General features: G+C 40.4%; 1 protein-coding gene across 8 annotated transcripts in view; it reads left to right on the top strand.

The window, feature by feature from the left end:
- Nucleotides 1–20,294, top strand: part of UBR3 (ubiquitin protein ligase E3 component n-recognin 3) — a 248,075-nt gene that overhangs the window by 10,222 nt on the left and 217,559 nt on the right. The window contains exon 1 of one of the 8 annotated variants that reach the window (XM_074399502.1): nt 8,926–10,319. The exons of 6 other annotated variants lie outside the window; for them this stretch is intronic. Coding sequence is in view for 1 of the 2 variants with exons in the window: in XM_074399501.1 (XP_074255602.1) it covers nt 12,262–12,314 (53 nt within the window). In the remaining variant the exon portion in view is untranslated. Of the gene's footprint in view, nt 1–8,925; nt 10,320–12,134; nt 12,315–20,294 lie in introns of those variants that run through there. One more of the 8 variants, XM_074399501.1, reaches the window with a different exon arrangement.

Genomic DNA, 20,294 nt, shown 5'->3' with positions numbered 1-20,294 from the left:
GGGTGACAGAGTGAGACTCTATCTGAAAAACAAAACAAAACAAAACACACCATCACATCTTGTGAGAACTTACTATCATGAGAACAGCATAGGGCAAACCATCCCCATGATCCAGTTATCTCCACCTCATCCTGCCCTTAACATGGGGATTATGGGGATTATAATTCAGGATGAGATTTTGGATGGGGACTAGTCAAACCGTATATTAGATCTAATTTTATCTTTTCAAATATGAGGATTCACTTATTGAACATTTTTTTCCTCTATTGATCTATGGTGTTACCTCTGTCACATACCTATGTCCTAAGCTCTCTGTTGTTGTATTGATATGTCTCCTGTAACAGTACCATACTACTTTATTAGAACATTAAAATGTATTTTGATATGGTAGGATTTTCTTACTACTCTTCAAAAGGATTTTGGCTATTCTTGGTTCCTGTTTTCATTTGAATTTCAGGGTCAGCTTGCCAGGTTCTCTGGAAAACTTCTGTTAAGATGCTGACTGGCATCACATTAAATATGAGGAGGTTGCAGAAAGATACATATTCAAATATATTCACTGTAACACTGAAATAGGGACAAATTGAAACAATGAGATTAGTGAACTGTAGTTTAATTATACAATGGAATGCTTTATGGTAGAATACATAAATTGCCATCAATCTTAGTCTGTTTGTGCTGCTGTAACACCAGACTGAGTAATTTAGAAATAACAAATTTATTTATTCCAATCTGGAGGCTGGGAAGTCCACAATTAAGACTGTGTGTGTGTGTGTGTGTGTGTGTGTGTGTGTGTGTGTGTGTATGTCTGGTGAGTCCTTCTTTTTGCATCCTCACATGGCAGAAGCGGGAAAGAGGGCAAAAGGGGCCTAAGCTAGTTCCCTCTAGCACTTGCTTAAGGCAGAGCCCTCGTGACTTAACACATCGCCAAAGGCTTCCGCCTCTTAGTACCACCACAATGGAGATTAAATTTCAGTGTGAATTTTGGAGAGGACACACATTCAGACTGTGGTGTTCTGCCTCTGCCCCTTGCCCTCACAAAGTTAATGTCTTTTCACGTACAAATACATTCATTTCATTCCAGTAGCTCCAGAAGTCTTGTTCTAGCACCAGCTTGAACGTCTAAAGTTTGGAGTCTCATCTAAATATCATCTCAATTAGATGTGATGAGACTCAAAGATATGCTTCATCCTATGGCAGATTTCTCTCTAGCTGTGAACCTGTGAAGTCAAATTACCTGCTTTCAAAATACAATGTCTTACACTGTTGGTGGGAATGTAAATTATTACTAGTACAGTCACTATGGAAAACAGCATGGAGGTTCTTCAGAAAACTAAAAATAGATTACCATGTGATCCAGTAATCCCACTACTGGGTATGTATGCAAAAAAAGGGAAATCAATATATGAAAAAGAGATCTCAAGTCCCATGTTTATTGCAGCACTATTCATAGTAGCCAAAATAGGGCATCAACCTAAATGCCCACTAATGGAAGAATGGATAAAGAAAATGTGGTATATATGCACAATGGAATATTATGTAGCCATAAAAAGAATGAAATCTTGTCATTTGTAGCAACATGGGTGGGCCTGGAGGCCATTATGTCAAGTGAAATAAGCCCAGGGCAGAAAGACAAATATCTCATGTTCTCACTCCTGTGGGAGTTAAAAAACTGATTTCATGAAGATAGAGAGTAGATTGGTGATTACCAGAGAGGGAAGGGAGAAATAAGGAGGGGAATAAAGATAAGTTAATTAATGGGTACAAATATATGGTTTGATGAAAGAAATAAAACCTAATGTTAGATAGATCAGTAGGGTAACTGTAGTTTACAAATAATCCATTGTAAATTACAAAATAGCTAGAAGAGAAGAATTTGAATGGCTGTAGCATAAAAAGACAAATATTTAAGGTGGTGGTATCCCAAGTACATTGGTTTGATCTTTGCAAATTATATGAATGTATTAAATTATTACATGTACCCAGAAACTATGTACATCTATTATGCATCCAATAAAGCGCATATGTACACACACAAACACTACAATGGTGAAAGAGTCAAGGACACATGTTTCCATTATGTAGGGAGGAATGGGCAATAAAAGAGGAGTGGCATATCTCAAGTAAGTGCAAAACTCAGCAAGGCAAACAACATTAAATCCTAAGGCTTGAAAATAATTGTCTTACTTTCTGGACACACTGGGTTGGATTTTGGGTCCCCAAGGTGTAAGAATTAAAAAAAGGAAAGTAACACGAAAGGTGGCTTACCAGTCAAGACAGATTTATTTTGGCCGGGCGCGGTGGCTCAAGCCTGTAATCCCAGCACTTTGGGAGGCCAAGGCAGGTGGATCACGAGGTCGAGAGATCTAGACCATCCTGGTCAACATGGTGAAACCCCATCTCTACTAAAAATACAAAAAATTAGCTGGGCATGGTGGCACGTGCCTGTAATCCCAGCTACTCAGGAGGCTGAGGCAGGAGAATTGCCTGAACCCAGGAGGCGGAGGTTGCGGTGAGCCGAGATCGCGCCATTGCACTCCAGCCTGGGTAACAAGAGCGAAACTCCGTCTCAAAAAAAAAAAAAAGACAGATTTATTTTAAAGAAAACAAACCTGAGAGGGGCATTCTGGCCCTCTCTCTTACAGACTAAGAGATTTTAAGGATTCAGGGTGGGAGAGTTTATCAGAGACTTGGACTGCTTCTGTGTTTCATTGTTATGGTTATCTGGGAGGGAAAATTGTGTGTCTTTTCCCGTATATCTTTGTGCAGCTGCAGGCATGCCCACCCCTCCATCTTAGCATCCCTATCTTGGTCCACCTGAAGGGAAAGGAATGTGCTATTAAGGCCCATTGTTTTATTGGGGCCATTGTATGAGTGTGAAGTTTGGCAGTTATCCAAGAGACTTTCCCCCCACCTCCCTCTGAACTGTCTTACCTGTGTTTCACTGTCTCTTCTTTCTGGCTGCTTGTAGTTAGCAGAGAAGTGATTTCCTTGAAATGCATGAAGCTAGAAAGGGAGCTGGAACTCTCTTGGGCACAGTCCACACTGTACCTCTCACAGGTTGGAATCCGGCATCTCTGGCTCTCTCAAGCTGGAGTTGCAGGTTGGTAACTATGTGACTATGCTTCTAGGGTTTTGGGGGGCAACCCTGCCCCCACAGCTCTACTGGGTATTGCCCTTGTGGAGACTGTCTTTGGTGGACCTGTCCCCCGCTGGCTCCACTAGGCATTGCCCTTGTGGGGACTCTGCTGCTGCCCTGCTCTGTGACAGTTCTCTTCCTGGGCCTCAGGCTCTCTGGTACATGCTTTGAAATTTAGGTGGAGAAAGCCATGCCTCTACAGCTTGCAGAGTTAGTAACATGTGGACACTGCGAAGGCTGCTTACTGCTTGTTTCTTTGGGAGTGGCAGTCTTAGCAGCATCCTGGCTGTGTGAACTGCAGGTGGGGTGCAAGGAGCACTGCATTGGAGTGCAGGGAGCAGAGACTTGAGGTGGTGCTGTGCAGCAAGCCCTGAGGCTCCACAGGTACCCTGGGCCCCCTCCATTGAAACAGTTCTTCGCTCAAGGCACTGGCATTCTGGGCCTGCCGTGGGTGTGGCTGTCTCAAAGATCTCAATAGCTTTTGGGGTCATTCTTCCATTGTCTTGATGAAACAGTCACACCTTGGCCACATCCTTGTCTTTTTTCTCCTAAGCATGCTTTTTTATTCTTTATATGACCTGGTTGATAATTTTCCAAATCTTTACTTTCTGCTTCTTTTTTGATTATGAATTTCATCTTCATCTCATTGTCTCTATTTGGATTTTAGTATAAGCAGCTAAGAGAAGCCATGCAGTATCTTGAACACTTTGCTTAGAGGTTTTTTTTTTTTTTGCGAAATATCCTAGTTTATAGCTCTTATATTTTGTCTTTCACAAAATAGTCAGACATGGATACAATTCAGCCAAATTTTTTTTTTTTGAGAGGGAGTCTTGCTCTGTTGCCAGGCTGGAGTGCAGTGGTGTGATCTCGGCTCACTGCAACCTCCACCTCCCGGGTTCAAGTGATTCTCCTGTCTCAGCTTCCCTAGTAGCTGGGAGTACAGGTGTGCGCCACCATGCCCAGCTAATTTATATATATATATATATATTTTTATTTTTTTTTTTTATTTTTTATTTTTTTGAGACAGAGTTTCGTTCTTGTTACCCAGGCTGAAGTGCAATGGCGTGATCTTGGCTCACCGCAACCTCCGCCTCCTGGGTTCAGGCAATTCTCCTGCCTCAGCCTCCTGAGTAGCTGGGATTACAGGCACGCGCCACTATGCCCAGCTAATTTTTTGTATTTTTAGTAGAGACGGGGTTTCACCATGTTGACCAGGATGGTCTCAATCTCTTGACCTCGTGATTCACCTGCCTCGGCCTCCCAAAGTGCTGGGATTACAGGCGTGAGCCACCGCGCCCGGCAATTTTTATATTTTTAATAGAGACATGGTTTCACCATATTGGCCAGGCTGGTCTCAAACTCCTGACCTTGTGATCTGCCTGCGTCGGCCTCCCAAAGTGCTGGGATTATAAGTGTGAGCTACTGCGCCCAGCCAATTCAGCCAATTTCTTTGCTACTTTGTAAAAAGAATGGTCTTTCCTCCAGTTTGAGATATGATATTCCTCATTTCTGTTTAAGAGATCATCAGAATGTTCTTTACTCTCCATTCTACCAACATTCCATTTTTTCCTTTGAGCCCTCACTGGAACTATCCTTAATGCTCCTTTTATAGCAATCTAAGCTTTTCTTAGCATTCAGTTCAAAACTGCTCCAGCCTATACCTATGACCTAGTTCCAAAGCCACTTCCATGTTTTCAAGTATTTGTTATAGCAACAATATCACTTCTTTGTACCAATTTCTGCTTAGTTCATTTGTTCTGTTATAACAAAATACCTGAGACTGAGTAATTTATAAAGAACAGAAATTATTTCTTACAGTTTTAAGGCTGGAAAGTCCAAGATCAAAGCACTCGTATTTGGAGTCTGGTGAGGGTCTTCTGCTGCATCCTTACATGGTGGAAGTGGTGAAAAGGGCAAAGGGGCAGATCTTCTGTCCTCATATAGTGGAAGAATAGATAAGCAAAAGGAGCCTGAGCTAGTTCCCTCCAGCCCTTTTATAAGGCACTAATCCATCTGAGAGGGCAGAGCCCTAATGATGAAATCACTTCCCCAAGGGCTGTGCCTCTTAATACAACCACAGTGGGGATTCAGTTACAACATGAGTTTTGGAGAGGTCACATATTCAAATCATAACGCCATCTATGTAGTATTACACATGGAATAATTATTAAATATTGAACCAGTCTTGCATTCCTGGGATAAAATCCACATTGTCATGATGTATTATCCTTTCCATAGATTGCTGGATTTAAGCTGCTTGTGTTTTGACATGAGGATTTTTGTATTTGTATTCAAGAGATATATTGTACTGTGGTTTTCTTCTTTTGCAATATCTCTGTCTGATTTTGGTATCAGAGTAAAGCTGGCTTCATAAATGAGTTGGGAGGGCACCTTCTTTATTTTGTAAGAGTTTGTGTAGAATATGACATTATTCCTCCTTTAAATATCTTGACAGTGTTCATGAAACAACGTAGGTTTGGAATATTTGTTGTTGGAAGGTTTTTTTTTATTTTTTATTTTTTATTTTTTGAGACGGAGTTTCGCCCTTGTTACCCAGGCTGGAGTGCAATGGCGCGATCTCGGCTCACCGCAACCTCCGCCTCCTGGGCTCAGGCAATTCTCCTGCCTCAGCCTCCTGAGTAGCTGGGATTACAGGCACGTGCCACCATGCCCAGCTAATTTTTTGCACTTTTAGTAGAGGCGGGGTTTCACCATGTTGACCAGGATGGTCTCGATCTCTCGACCTTGTCATCCACCCGCCTCGGCCTCCCAAAGTGTTGGGATTACAGGCTTCAGCCACAGCGCCCGGCCGTCTTTCTTTTTTTCTAATAAGATACAATGCAATAAATTTCCTTCACAATAAATTTCCCTGTAAGCACAGTTTACAGGCATCGAACATTTTTGATATGTTTTCATTTTTATTCAGTTCAAAATATTTTCTATTTTCTGTGATCTCCTTTTTAACCAATGGGTCATTTAGAAGTTTTGAGGTTTTTAGCTGGGCATGGTGGCACATGCCTGTAATCCCAGCCACTCAGGAGGCTGAGGCAGGAGAATTGCCTGAACCCAGGAGGCGGAGGTTGCGGTGAGCCGAGATCGCGCCATTGCACTCCAGCCTGGGTAACAAGAGCGAAACTCCGTCTCAAAAAAAAAAAAAAATTCTCCTGCCTCAGCCTCCTGAGTAGCTGGGACTACAGGCACGCGCCACCATGCCCAGCTAATTTTTTGTATTTTTAGTAGAGACGGGGTTTCACCACGTTGACCAGGATGGTCTCGATCTCTCGACCTCGTGATCCACCCGCCTCGGCCTCCCAAAGTGCTGGGATTACAGGCTTGAGCCACCGCGCCTGGCTTGAAGTTTTGAGGTTTTTAAAGCTGGGAGTGGTGGCTTATGCCTGTAATCCTAGCTCTCTGGGAGGCTGAGGGTTGTGAATCACTTGAGCTCAGGAGTTTGAGACCAGCCCGGGCAACATGATAAGACCCCATCTTTATAAAAACTAGAAGAATTAGCCAGGCATAGTGGCACGTACGTGCCTGTAGTCCCAGGTACTCAGAAAGCTGAGGTGGGAAGATTACTTGAGTGTAGGAGGTAGAGGCTGTAGTAAGCCGGGATGGCACCACTGCACTTTATTTTGGGTGACATAGTGAGACCCCATCTCAAAAAAAAGGAAATTTTGAGGATTTTTTTTCTTTTCCTTCAGATTGTATTAGTAATTTATTCCTCCTGCTGCTGCTGCTGTTGCTGCTACTGCTCCTCCTTCTCCTTCTCTTTCTTTTTTTTTTCTTTCTTTTTTTTTTTTGAGACAGGAGTCTCTCTCTCTCTCTGTTGCCCAGGCTGGAGTGCAGTGGTATGTGACCTCAGCTCACTGCAGCTTCCATCTCCCCAGTTCAAGTGATTCTTGTGCCTCAGCCTCCCAAATGACTGGGACTACAGGCACGCCACCGTGCCCAGCTAATTTTTGCATTTTTAGTAGAGATGGGGTTTCACCATGTTGACCAGCATGGTCTTGATCTCTTGACCTCGTGATCCACCCGCCTCAGCCTCCCAAAGTGCTGGGATTATAGGCATGAGCCACTGCACCTGGCCTGCCTTGCTTTTTTAAAATCCAGTCTTAAAATCTCTGACAATGATACTTAGACCATTTACATTTAAAATAATTGTTGATATAGTTAAATTTAAGTCCATCATCTTGTTTCCTGTTTATCCTCTCTGTACTTCATTTGCTGTTTCCTTCTTTGATGCCTTCTTTCAGACTATTTTTTATGTTTTCATTTGCTCTCCTTTGTTGGCTTATGAACTGTAACTTTTGTTATTTTACTGATTGCTTTACAGTTTATAGTATCTTTCACTTACCACAGTCTACTTATACGACTTTATGTGTAGTACAGGAACCTTATAATAGTTTGCTTCTTTTAAAATTTCCCTTTATGCCTTTATTCTATTGTTATCATAAATTTTACTTTTATATATTTAATAAACCCCTGAATATGTTATTTACACACTCAATAATTTTAAAGAGATTTAAATAATAACTAAAAAATTTTACCCATCTACTTATTATTTCCAGTGCTCTCTGTTTTTTTATGTAAGTTTGAATATTTTACAGTGTGGGCTTGCTAGTTATGTATTCTTCTTTTTTTGTGTGTGTCTGAAAATGTCATTATTTTGCCCCTTTTTTGCCTTTATTTTTCAAAGATAATTTCTTTGGATATAGGACATTTTTTCTAGGTGGATATTTTTTCTAGGTGGACATTTTTTCTTTTAGTACTTAAATTAAAAAAAAATTATTTACTATTTATTTTTTAATAGACAGGGTTTTGCTCTGTCTCAAGGCTAGGGTCCAGTGGCACAGTTATAGCTCATTGTAACCTCACATGCCTGGCTCAAACGATTCTCCTGCTTCTGCCTTCCAAGTTTTTAATAATTAGGACTACAGGTATGTTCCACCATGCCTGGTTTTATTTAAAAAAAATTTTTGTTTTTTTGTAGAGATGGAGGTCTCACTGTATTGCCCAGTCTTCCCTATGAGTAAAGATGCTCCAGTGTCTTCTTGCTTGCATTGTTTCCAAGGATAAATCTAGTCTCATCTTTATCTTAGCTCCTCTGTACTTACCATGCCTTTTTCTGTGGCTGCTTTTCAGATTTTTTCTTTATCCATGTTCTGAGCAATTTGGTTATAATATGCCTCAGTATAGTTTTTTTCATCTTTTTTAATGTTTTTGGAGCTTCTTATACTTGTGAGTTTATAATTTTCACCAAGTTTCAGCATGATTTCTTTCTCTTTTTTTGTTATTTAGCTTTTATTTCATAATCATAAGCTTAAAAAAAAACTTAACTCTGCAGTCCAGCTAGGCATGGAAGGGCATAAGGAAAACATGGAATTCAACAGGAACTACAGCGAGAGCACAAAGATTCTAGGATACTGAATCAGATGGGGTGGAGGTCTGCTCTCCTGAGCTGCAGAAGGAATGGTTTTGGTGGTTAAGATAAAACACAAGTCAAACTGAGTTGTCCACAGTCTGCAATGGTGACCTTCTTGCTGGTCTTGCCATTCCTGCACCCAAAGTGCTCCGTGGCCCCTATAATATTCATGCCTTCTTTTACCTTGCCAGAGACCACATGCTTGCCATCCAACCACTCAGTCTTGGCAGTGCACATGAAAAACTGGGAACCATTTGTGTTGGGTGTAACGTTTGCCATGGACAAGATGCCAGGACCTGTATGCTTCAAAATGAAGTTCTCGTCATCAAATTTCTCGCCGTAGATTGACATGCTGCCAGTGCCATTATGGAGTGTGAAGTCACTACCATGTTGCATAAACCCGGGATGATTCTGTGAAAGCAGGAACCCTTGTAACCAGATCCTTTCTCTCCAGTGCTCAGAGCACAAAAGTTTTCTGCTGTCTTTGGAACCTCATCTGTAAACAGCCCAAAGGAGTTGGGGCCCAAGGGCAAGCTGGTGACAGCAATATTGAAGAGCAAGGTGGGGTTGACCATCGCTGATAGTACTGGGCTCCCAGCAGCACTGGTGGCATCTGCAAAGAGCATAATTTCTTTATATTTTTTTCTTTTTTTGTTTTTTGAGATGGAGTCTCACACTTTTGTTGGGCTGGAGTGCAGTGGCATGATCTCAGCTCACTGCCACCTCTACCTCCCAGGTTCAAGCGATTCTCCTGCCTCAGCCTCTTGAGTAGGTGGGAATACAGGCATGTACCATCATGCCCGGCTAATTTTGTATTTTTCGTAGAGATGGAGTTTCTCTATGTTGGTCAGGCTGGTCTCAAACTCCCAACCTCAGGTGATTTGCCTGCCTTGGCCTCCCAAAGTGCTGGGATTACAGGCATAAGCCACCACACCCAGCCTCTTTATATATTTTTCTATTTTACCACACTTTTGTGGACTCAAATTACATGTGCACTACCCTGCTTAAAATACAGCTCATTGATGCCGTTTTAATTTTTTGAGTCTTTTTTTTTTCCTCTTTTGGTTTTATTTTTATTATATTGCTAAATCTTCAGGTCCTCTAATCTTTTTTCTGCCCTCTCTATTCTTCTGTTATTCCTATCCAGTGTATTTTTTATCTCAGACATTGAAATTTGAATTCCTGTAAGTTCAATTTGGGTCTATTTTTATATATTCTTTATTTCTACTTAACTTTTTTTTTGAGACGGAGTTTTGCTTCATTGCCCAAGCTGGAGTGCAGTGACATCATCTTGGCTCACTGCAACCTCTGCTTCCTAGGTTCAAGTGATTCTCCTGCCTCAGCCTCCAAATAGCTGGGATTACAGGCACCTGCCACCATGCCTAGCTAATTTTTTTTTTTTTGTATTTTTAGTAGAGATGGGTTTCACTTCATTGGCCAGGGTGGTCTCAAGCTCCTGACCTCAAGTGATCCACCTGCCCTGACCTCCCAAAGTGCTGGGATTACAAATGTGAACCACCGTGCCTGGCCTTTACTTAACTTTTGAACTATGAATGCTGTTATAAAAACTTTTTAATGTTCTAATTCTAACGTGTTAGTTCTGGATTAGTTTCTTTTTTTTTTTTTTTTTTTTGAGACAGGGTCTCCCTCTGTTGCCCATGCTGGAGTGCAGTGGCACGTTGTTGGCTCAGTGCAACGTCTGCCTCCCAGATTCAAGCGATTCTCTGGCCTCAGCCTCCTGAGTAGCTGAGATTACAGGTGCGTCCCACCACAGCCCAGGTAATTTTTGTATTTTTAGTAGAGACGTGATTTCACCATATTGGTCAGGCTGGTCTTGACCCCCTGCCCTCCTCTGCCTCCCAAAGTGCTGGGATTACAGGCATGAGCCACAGCACCCCGCCTGGGTTAGTTTCAGTTGATTGATTATTTATTACAGATGTTGTTTTCCTGCTTCATTGTGTTCCAGATATTGGACGCCTCATACTGTGAGTTTTACCTTGTTGGGTGCTTGAAATTTTGTCTTTTTATGAAAAACTTTATTTTGGTGTATAATTTTCGTGGAAACAGTTTGATCCTTTTAGGTCTTGCTTTTGTAATTGTTGAGTCTGAAGAAGTGCTTAGTCTGGTGCTAATTATTCTTCACTACTAAGGAAGATACTCTCCTGTGTCATCTATCTAATGCCTCTTGAATTACAGGTTTTCTCTCAGTTTGGCCGATGGGAATAGACACCGTTCTCAACCTTATATGTGAGCATGTATTCTTTCCCAATCCTTTCAAATGTTTTTATCTCTGGCCTTGGGTAGTTTCCACACATATGTGTGCTAACTAGTACTCTGGTAAATAGTCAAATACTCAGGAAAACTCTGTGTGGATTTCTGGGATTATTTCTCTGTGGAATTCTGTCCTGTAAACTATAGCAGCATTGAGTTTCCTAGATGCTTGGTTCTCTCTTCTCAACTTCATGGAGTTTGGCCCCATTTTGATTCTCCTTCCTTTCTGTGGCCTAGAAACTCTGTCAAGAAAGTAGCTATGACACATGTTGTCACGTCACTTGCTTCCCACCTATCAGAGATTATTGTCCTTCATTGGCTGATGTCCAATATCTTGAAAATCATTGGTTCATTTATTTTATCTGTTTGTTTTGTTTGCTTTAGATGAAGGGGTTATTCCAATGACCTTATTATTTAGATACAGATGTATCCCAATGACCTTGTTTTAGATACAGATTTAATTTAATTTACTTATGTTAATAAGGAGTATTTTTGAAATAAATATAAGAGTATTATTATAGGGTTTCTTTTCGGTCTTTAGGGTTAAGTAGTACTTTGATTATAAAAGATAGAAGAAAAAGTGGTATTGCCTGTCTTGCAGAGAACAAATTACTTTTAAATGAAATGCTTCACTTCTTTAATTATGCACATATTTACAGTACAATATTATGTTCTATGTTACAGTTATATTTACTTTTTTGTATGTAAGTTCAGTTAGGGCAGTTACTTAAGTGAACTTTCTTTCATATATGTGCTCCCAGAAAGTCTGTTGCTTTCTGGTCTGTTTTTGGGAGAGGACTGTCTCCTTTTGGGGAAGGATCCCATACCTGTTATATATATGAGTAATATATATGAGTAGATCTTCTTGAAAACATGTAATGTCAAGTTTTTAATTTTTCTTTTTTTTTTTTTTTAAGACAAGGAGTCTCATTCTCTCGCCCAGGCTGGAGTGCAGTGGTGTGATCTCGACTCACAGCAACCTCTGCCTCCCAGGTTTAAGCAGTTCTCCTGCCTCAGCCTCTGAGTAGCTGAGATTACAGGCACCCTCTACCACACTGTTCTGTGGGGAAAACGTGCGAGGGGAGAAGAAAAGACACATACATGCAATACCTTTAGGGGTAAACAATCTTTATCCTACGTAAATGGCAATGCAGATATGATAAGCAAATGATATAATAAGCAAATAATATAATAAGCAAATTGCAATGGGGAGGGAATAAGGGAAAATACATATATATATATATATATATATATATATATATATATATATATATATATTTACACTCACCAGACTAAGGAGGTTTCACCACCAGACTAGGAAGCGAAAACTTGGGCTCCAGAGTCGGCCACTTGTCCATGCACAGACAAGGAGTCATGAAGCTTTGGTGCAGTCTGGGACCCTAGCTCTTTTTGTAATGAGTTGTTTGGCATGAAGCCCAGTCATGAAGGCGCTTTGCGACTAGGCTCAAGGAACACAAAAAGGTAAATTTGTTTTTCTGATTATCTGTTGTTTTTCAATAACTAAAGTATAGGAATATATTTAAATAGAGAGTTCTCTGAAATGGTACTTGATGAACACCTGAAGGGGCTCACACAGCCTATTCTGGGACTTGGTGACCATTATTTGTGTCCACATTCAATTGAGTTCAAATTTAATATTTACCTTTTCCTCCACACACACCCAGCTAGTTTTAATATTTTTAGAAGAGATGGGGTTTCACCATGTTGGCCAGGCTGGTCTAGAACTCCTGAACTCAAATGATCCACTCATCTCAACTCCCAAAGTGTTGGGAATACGGGCATGAGCCACAGTCCCCGGCCTGATTTTTAAATTAGGAACTTTTAGCTTGTTTTCTGTACAATTGGTCAAATATTGTTAAGTCCGATAGAATTTACATAGTATATCCCTATCTCTAACCAAAATGCAGATTCAGTTGTTTGCTGCTTGCAGAATCCCGTTAACAAGAACAAGGTCTGGTATAAAGTGACTTTATTCCAAAGGCATCTTAGGAGTAGAAGGCTTCCTGCTTTAAGGATGCTGCTTTGCTTTTGGGCAGAAAGTGAGCATTTTTAGAAGGGGGCCTAACATAAATGGCATGTAGGAGAGGAAGGAAGCAGGTAGGGGTCAGCATCCCAGCTTGGTGCCTTATCTACTCGGAGATGGAGGTGATGACTGTTTTGTGGGCAGGGTTAGGTTGTAAAAGTGACTGAAAATCCTTCAGGTAGGAAAGAGTTTTGTAGTGGGCATACTTCGGGTTATAGCTGGACTGTTGTCTCTTAAGGCAGCCTTCCAGTAGGAGAGAGTTTCATAGTGGACACACTTTGGGTTGTAAGTCAACTGTTTTCTCTTGAGCTTCAGAGGCCTGCTCTTAAGCTTTTTCTTTTTTTTGAGACAAGGTCTTGCTCTTTCATCCAGGCTGGAATGCAGCAGCATGATATTGGCTTACTGCAACCATCCCTTCCTGGGCTTAAGAATCCTCCCATGCTTGGCTAATTAAAATTTTTTTTTGGTAGAGATGAAGTCTCACTTTATTGCCCAGTCTGGTCTTGAACTCCTGGACTCAAGAAATCCTCCCTTCTCCTCTTCCCAAAGTGGTGGAATTACAGGTGTGAGCCACTGTGCCCAGCCTGCTCTGGATCTTCTAAGCACATAGTTAGATGAACTTGCCCTGTAAGGAGTGTTAGGTAAAGGGAAAGTGAAAAGTTACAACTGAATTTTAAAGGGCTAAGTAGGAAATGGGAACAGGGAGACATGGAGAAAAGAAGAGAAAAAAAAATAATAAATATTTTCTTTTTCTTAGAAAAATGTGGATCCTTGGTTACATTTCTATTCTACTTTTAACTTAAATTTGTATTTTGCTTTAAAAAAAAAATCCAGTCTGGCTGGGCATGGTGGCTCATGCTTGTAATTCCAGCACTTTGGGAGGCCAAGATGGGCGGAACACGAGGTCAGGAGTTCAAGACCAGCCTGGCCAACATGGTGAAATCCCATATCTACTAAAAATACAAAAATTAGCTGGGCATGGTGGTGCATACTTGTAATTCCAGCTAATCGGGAGGCTGAGGCTGGAGAATTGCTTAAACCAGGACCTGGAAGGTGGAAGTTGCAGTAAGCCAAGATCACATCACTGCACTCCAGCCTGGGCTGCAGTGTGAGACTCTGCTCAGAAAGAGAGAGAGGGAGAGGGGGAGAGAGAGGGGGAGAGAGAGAGGGGGAGAGAGGGGGAGAGAGAGAGAGAGAAAAGAGAGAAAAGAGGGAGGGAGGGAGAGAGAGACGGAAAAATAGAAATCCAGTCTGATAGTCTTTGTCTTTTAATGGGTATGCTTAGACTATTTACACTTGTTTTAGGTCTTCATATGATACAGTTTTATTAACATCTACCATCTTGCTAATTTTCTTTTCCTTTTTTTTTTTTTTTTTTTTTTGGAGACAAGGTCTTGCTCTGTTGCACAGGCTACAGTGCAGTGGCACAATCTCTTCTCACTGCAGTCTTGACCTCCTGATCTCAAGTGATTATCCCACCTCAGCCTCCTGAGTAGCTAGGACCATAGGTGTGTGCTACCAAGTCCGGCTAATTTTTTTGTTTTTTGCATACTCGGGGTTTTACCATGTTGCCCAGGTTGGTCTGACACTTCTGAGCTCAATCAAGTGATGCTCCTGCCTCAGCCTCCCAAAGCGTTGGGATTACAGGCGTGTGTCACCGCACCCAGTTGCTAATTTTCTCTTTTGTGTTACTTTTTACAAATTCTTTCCTACCCAACAATCTTCGAGATAGATATTATTGTCCTCATTTTATGGTGAGGTGAAGTTAAAGGTAATAGAGAATCTTACTCAATGAGTAGAAAGTTAAGTGACAGAGCTGGGGCTCATGTCTTCTGAATTGGTGTGTGTGCTGGATAAATATTGGTTTGAAATGTGAACCACTCTCTTGCTTACTGCTGAACCATTTACATGAAGACATCTTTTAAGAGGTGTTCCTATTGCCTGTAACTTTGTCCTCCATGGTTGTTTTTTCCTGGTAATTATTTATGATTAGAAGGCAATGTGGTTTACTCTTTCTGGGTATTTAGAGTGCCTATTTGTAGATAAGCACATAGAATTTTAATGCTAGAGCATAATTTGGAGGTCATTTACTAGCAACTCTTCATTTTATAGTTGAGATATACCTAAAGACCTTTGAAACAATGACTCAGATTTCTGTTTTAAATACTTCCTTTACAATCTAAGAGCACTGACCTCATTTGATTAATAGATGAATAGAATAATGGATTAATTTGATCAATGAGATTAGGTAGGCTTTTTTCTTTTCTTTTTTTATGGCTCTACATCCTTTTGGATCCTTTTGGGATGTGGGGTTGGCAAACTATTGCCCAAGGGCTTGGAACATACCACACTAATTTATTTGCTTATTGCCTATGGGGGCTTTCACTCTATAAAAACAGAATTGAGTAATTAGAACAGACTGCATGGCCCTCAAAGTAGAAAATACTATCTGGCCCTTTAAGAACAAATTGAGGCCATGTGTGGTGGCTCACGCTTGTAACCAGCACTTTTGGAGGCCAAGGTGGGTGGATCACTTGAGGTCAGGGGTTCAAGACCAGTCTGGCCAACATGGTGAAACCTTATCTCTACTAAAAATTAAAAAAAAAAAAAATTAGCTGGGCATGGTGGCAGGTGCCTGTAATCCCAGTTACTCAGGAAACTGAGGCAGGAGGCACCTGGGGGGCAGAGGTTGCAGTGAATTTATATTTTACCACTTCATTCCAGCCTGGATGAAGGAGTGAGGCTCCATATCAAACAAAACAAAACAAAACAAAACAGCCAATCAACAAAACAAACAAATCGAGTCCTCTAAGACATTCGTTAAGTTTTTATGGATATAGAAATTTATGTTTTTTCTCAACCATATAAGATTATTAGCAAAGATGTGTATGAATAATGACTAAATTAAATAATTAACTTGAGATCTCATCCAAACCAAAATAATGAATGAATCTAAATTTTTTAATAGCTGTTTTTTGGCTTTACTTACCATATGATAGCCTAAATATAACCAACACATAACTATTTGAATTCCAGTTTAAAATCTGAGAGGGAATAGTTACTTACGAATGCTTGAGAAAATGGTGCTGTCTTTAGCTGCAATAAGAAACCCAGGATGGGAACAGGTGAATAGGGTTCATGGAGAAGAGCTGGGCAGGAGGCTGACAATTATTTAGAACTTTCAATTTTGTCTAGTAATGACTGGTTTATCTTTTACCAGTTTATGATAAGCTATGAGCAGGGTCTTTTCGTCAGGCAATTACAAGGTTGTATGGGTTCTTTCTTATAATGTAAATACAGGTTTTTTTCCTTCTTTTTTTTCTTTTTTTGAGGCGGAGTCTTACTTTGTTGCTCAGGCTAGAGTACAGTGGTGCTATTTTGGCTCACTGTAACCTCTGCCTCCCAAGTTCAAGCAATTCTCCTGCCTCAGCCTCCCAAGTCACTGGGACTATAGGTGCCTACCACCACACCTGGCTAATTTTTGTATTTTTAGTAGAGATGGAGTTTTGCTATGTTGGCCAGGCTGGTCTCGAACTCCTGACCTCAGGTGATCCACCCACCTCAGCCTCCCAGAGTGCTGGGATAACAGGCCTGAGCCACCGTGCCTGGCCCATACATTTTTAAATAAAGGAACTTAGTTTATTAAAGAATCTGCATGTATTTGTGTGTGCTGTTTATATGTGTATATGTGTGTGAAAGTGAATGATGGAGAGAAGAAAGGAAAAGAGAAAGCTATTTAAAAATGCTTGGGACTCCCAGCACTTTGGGAGGCTGAGGTGGGCAGATCACAAGGTCAAGAGATCAAGACCATCCTGGTCAACATGGTGAAACCCTGTCTCTACTAAAAATACAAAAAATTAGCTGGGCATGGTGGTGCGTGCCTGTAATCCCAGCTACTCAGGAGGCTGAGGAAGGAGAATTGCCTGAACCCAGGAGGTGGAGGTTGCGGTGAGCCGAGATCGCACCATTGTACTCCAGCCTGGGTAACAAGAGTGAAACTAAATCTCAAAAAAAGAAAAAAAAATGCTTAGGACTTCTTGGACAAACCAAACACCGCATGTTCTCACTCGTAAGTGGGAGTTGAACAATGAGAACACATGGACACAGGGAGGGGAACATCACAGACTGAGATCTGTCAGGGGATGGGGGGCAAGGGTAGGGAGAGCATTAAGATAAATACCTAATGCTTTTGGGGCTTAAAACCTAGATGACACGTTGTTGGGTGTAGCAAACCACCATGGCATCTCTCTACCTGCGTAACAAACCTGCACATTCTGCCCATGTATCCCAGAACTTCAAGTATATATATGCTTTGGTACTTTGGGGCCCACTAAATAATATTTAAACCCATGTAGATGGAATTTAAAGTTTTTTCTTTTAGTTTTTAACATTTATATGACAGTTTTAGACATGAGATGGAGCTGTACTTTAGTCCTACCTATTAGAGATGTAGAAATGTGTATCTAGAAAAATGGCTCAGGAATATGTGTAGGTGAATTTGGAAATGATTTCTGATCTCCCTTTGTCTGCTTTATAGTTCACTTAATTGTGTTTATCATCATTGTCTATCTCTGGCCTATAGAATGCTAGCTTCCTAAAGGCTAGAATCAATACTGCTGATGATTTCAACTTTAAAATAAGTTTTCATTTCTGATAACGGTACTTCACTTTTATGACTTTTGTTTTTCAGAATTTTCTTAGCTATTCTTGCTTATTTTTCCATATGAACTTTAGAATCAGTTTATTTCTTATTGTCATTTTTCACTGGGTCATATTAAATATATAGATTAGTTTAGATATCATACATGTTTATGGTATGCCTTTTATGTCATTTTGGCCTATAACCTAAATATCTTTTGATAATTTTGTTAAAGTTTAGTTAGGTATGTCATTTAATGTTTCTGAGATTTCCCCATCTGTCAGATGAAGGGCATAGATTATATCATCAGGGCTTTTAACCTGGAGGGGTATGACTGTCCAGGAATCTCCATGAATGATCTAGAATTATATGCAAAATAATGTGTATGTGTGTAATTTGTTGCAAAATAATGTGTGATGTGTGTAGTAAGTGGAGAATGGGATGTTCTTGCCAAAAACGTACTTGTAGTGGAGCTTATTATCTCAGATACTTTTCAAATTCTTGAAAAATGAGGTTTAGTTATTTGAGTTGGCCTTTCCTTGCCCTCCTTCTCCCCACCAAGTGTCGGTAACTTGCAAATAGACCACCAGAAACCCCCTCCCCTCTCCATCTCCCACAGTCCAGGAATTTTGCTTTTAGTCATTTAAATTTGATTTCAGAGGAATCATAAGGAGAGTTTCTGGGGTAATGTTCTGTTTCTTGATCTTGAATTGGTGTTTACGTGAGTATGTTCATTTAGTGATACTTCACTGAGTTGCATACTTACCTTTTAGGTAATTTTTTATCAGTTGTGCTTTAATGAAAAATTTAAAAAAGATGATGTCAAACAAAATTTAGAGAGGTCATTTTGTTTACTATTTTTGTAGTTCTGTTTACCGTAACATCGTTCCCCAGTAAGGACTATTTAACCTTCTTAATCTTGCAAATCTGTTGGGTTCCTTGCAGAAAGTTTTCTGTGACCTCTGAACTGCTAATGTGAATGTATTACATCCTGCCTCATTTTTAATTAGGAGCTATACCAGTTGCTTAGAAAGCCCTTCTCTTGTTCACTTGGGGAGAGATTGTTAATACATGTTTATTTGCAGTTTCATTTGTCAGGTCTTTGATTTTACTGGTGTCTTTTGGTTAGCTCACTTGACTTACTGGTTCTTCCTGTAGGCTTAGTCATTGATGATGAAGTGACATGAATTTCAGGATCCAATTAGGTGTTATAAATGGAGTAAATTTCTTGTTGCTTGAATCAGTACAATCTAAACAAACAAAGTAAAAATAGCAAACTTTCTCCCTCAACTTCCTCAGAGCTTTGCATGCCCAGCCTAGCTCCTTCATGTCAGTTTGGTCTGTTGCCTAAGTATCACCTCTTCAGAAAGGCCTCTCCTGTCAAACCCAATCTAAAGGAGCCAAATGGATGCTTTTTATATGGTGCTGTCAATTTTTTTTTTTTTTCTTTTTTTGAGACAGGATCCCACTCTGTTATCCAGACTGAAGGGCCGTGGAATGATCTTGCTATATTGCCCAGGCTGGTCATGAATTCCTGGGCTCAGGCACCATATCTGGCTAATTTTGTAGAGATGGGGTTTTGCAGTGTTGCCCAGGCTAGAAATAATTTCATAGAGTTTATAACTATCAGATATTTCCATATTTTGTTTCTTTCTTTCTCCCTCAGAAAGTCAGCTCCCTGAGGACAAGGCCTCTGTAGTCCCAGGACCTACATGTGAGGCATGTTGTAGCTCTTAAAAAAAAAAATTTTTTTTTGAACAACTGGGATTATTAAATAGTCCCAGATTGTTATTTATTTGGATGCCTTTAAAATAATTTTGTTGGTTGGGCTCAGTGGCTTTTGCCTGTAATCCCTGCTCTTTGGGAGGCCGAGGCAGGCGGATCACTTGAGGTCAGGAGTTCAAGACCAGCCTGGCCAACATGGCGGAACCCCATTTCTAATAAAGATACGAAAAAAAATTAGCCGGGTGTCATGGCACACACCTGTAATCCTAGCTACTACAGAGGCTGAGGCAGGAGAATTGCTTGAACCTGGGAGGTGGAGGTTGCAGTGAGCTGAGATCGTGCCACTGCACTCCTGCGTGGGTGAAGAGCAAGATTTCATCTTTAAAAAAAAAAAAAAATTCTGTTTAGTTAAGTCTTTGTTTCAGCAAGTCTTTTTCTAAGACTTGATGAAATAATATTAATTTTAAAAAAGATTTTTTTAAGAGATAGGATCATGCTATATTGCCCAGGCTGGTCATGAATTCCTGGGCTTAGGAAATCTTCCTGCCTCAAACTGGGTATTATCAAGTCTATATTGAGCATCTGCTATGTTAAATGATCAGTCCCCACAGTATGCTCAGGCTGAATTACAAAAACCAGTTTTGTTCGACAGTCTTACAGTATGTTACATCCATATTGGACAGGTCTGCTGTATTCAAACTAGTTCCCAGATTCTCATTTTTTTACTTTTTTAACCATTAAGCTTTTAATCTCCAGTCTTGTTACACTTCTGTAACCTCAGTCTCAAAATTATTTAGACCATTCTTGCTGTTCCTTTGGCTTATTTCCCTGCTTGAATCTTCATTCCTTGAAGCTACTTGATACTCTGTTCAAATTGTTCTTTACTCCACCCAGTAGCTCTTTGGAATTGGTTTCTTTCCTGCACAAAATGTCCAAGAGAGCTTTCTAATCCTTACACTTTCTGCTTTCCAGCTGTTGGCAATAAGAGCTTATAGTCAGTTGCAAAGAAAACGAGCACTCAAATAAAGGATTTCTCAGCAAGGCAGATTTATTT

The sequence above is a fragment of the Saimiri boliviensis genome, chromosome 5 (assembly GCF_048565385.1).
Source record: "Saimiri boliviensis isolate mSaiBol1 chromosome 5, mSaiBol1.pri, whole genome shotgun sequence".
NCBI classification, from domain to species: Eukaryota; Metazoa; Chordata; class Mammalia; order Primates; family Cebidae; genus Saimiri; species Saimiri boliviensis.
Note: the sequence above shows the minus strand (reverse complement) of the source record. Positions and strands in the feature narration are given on the sequence as shown.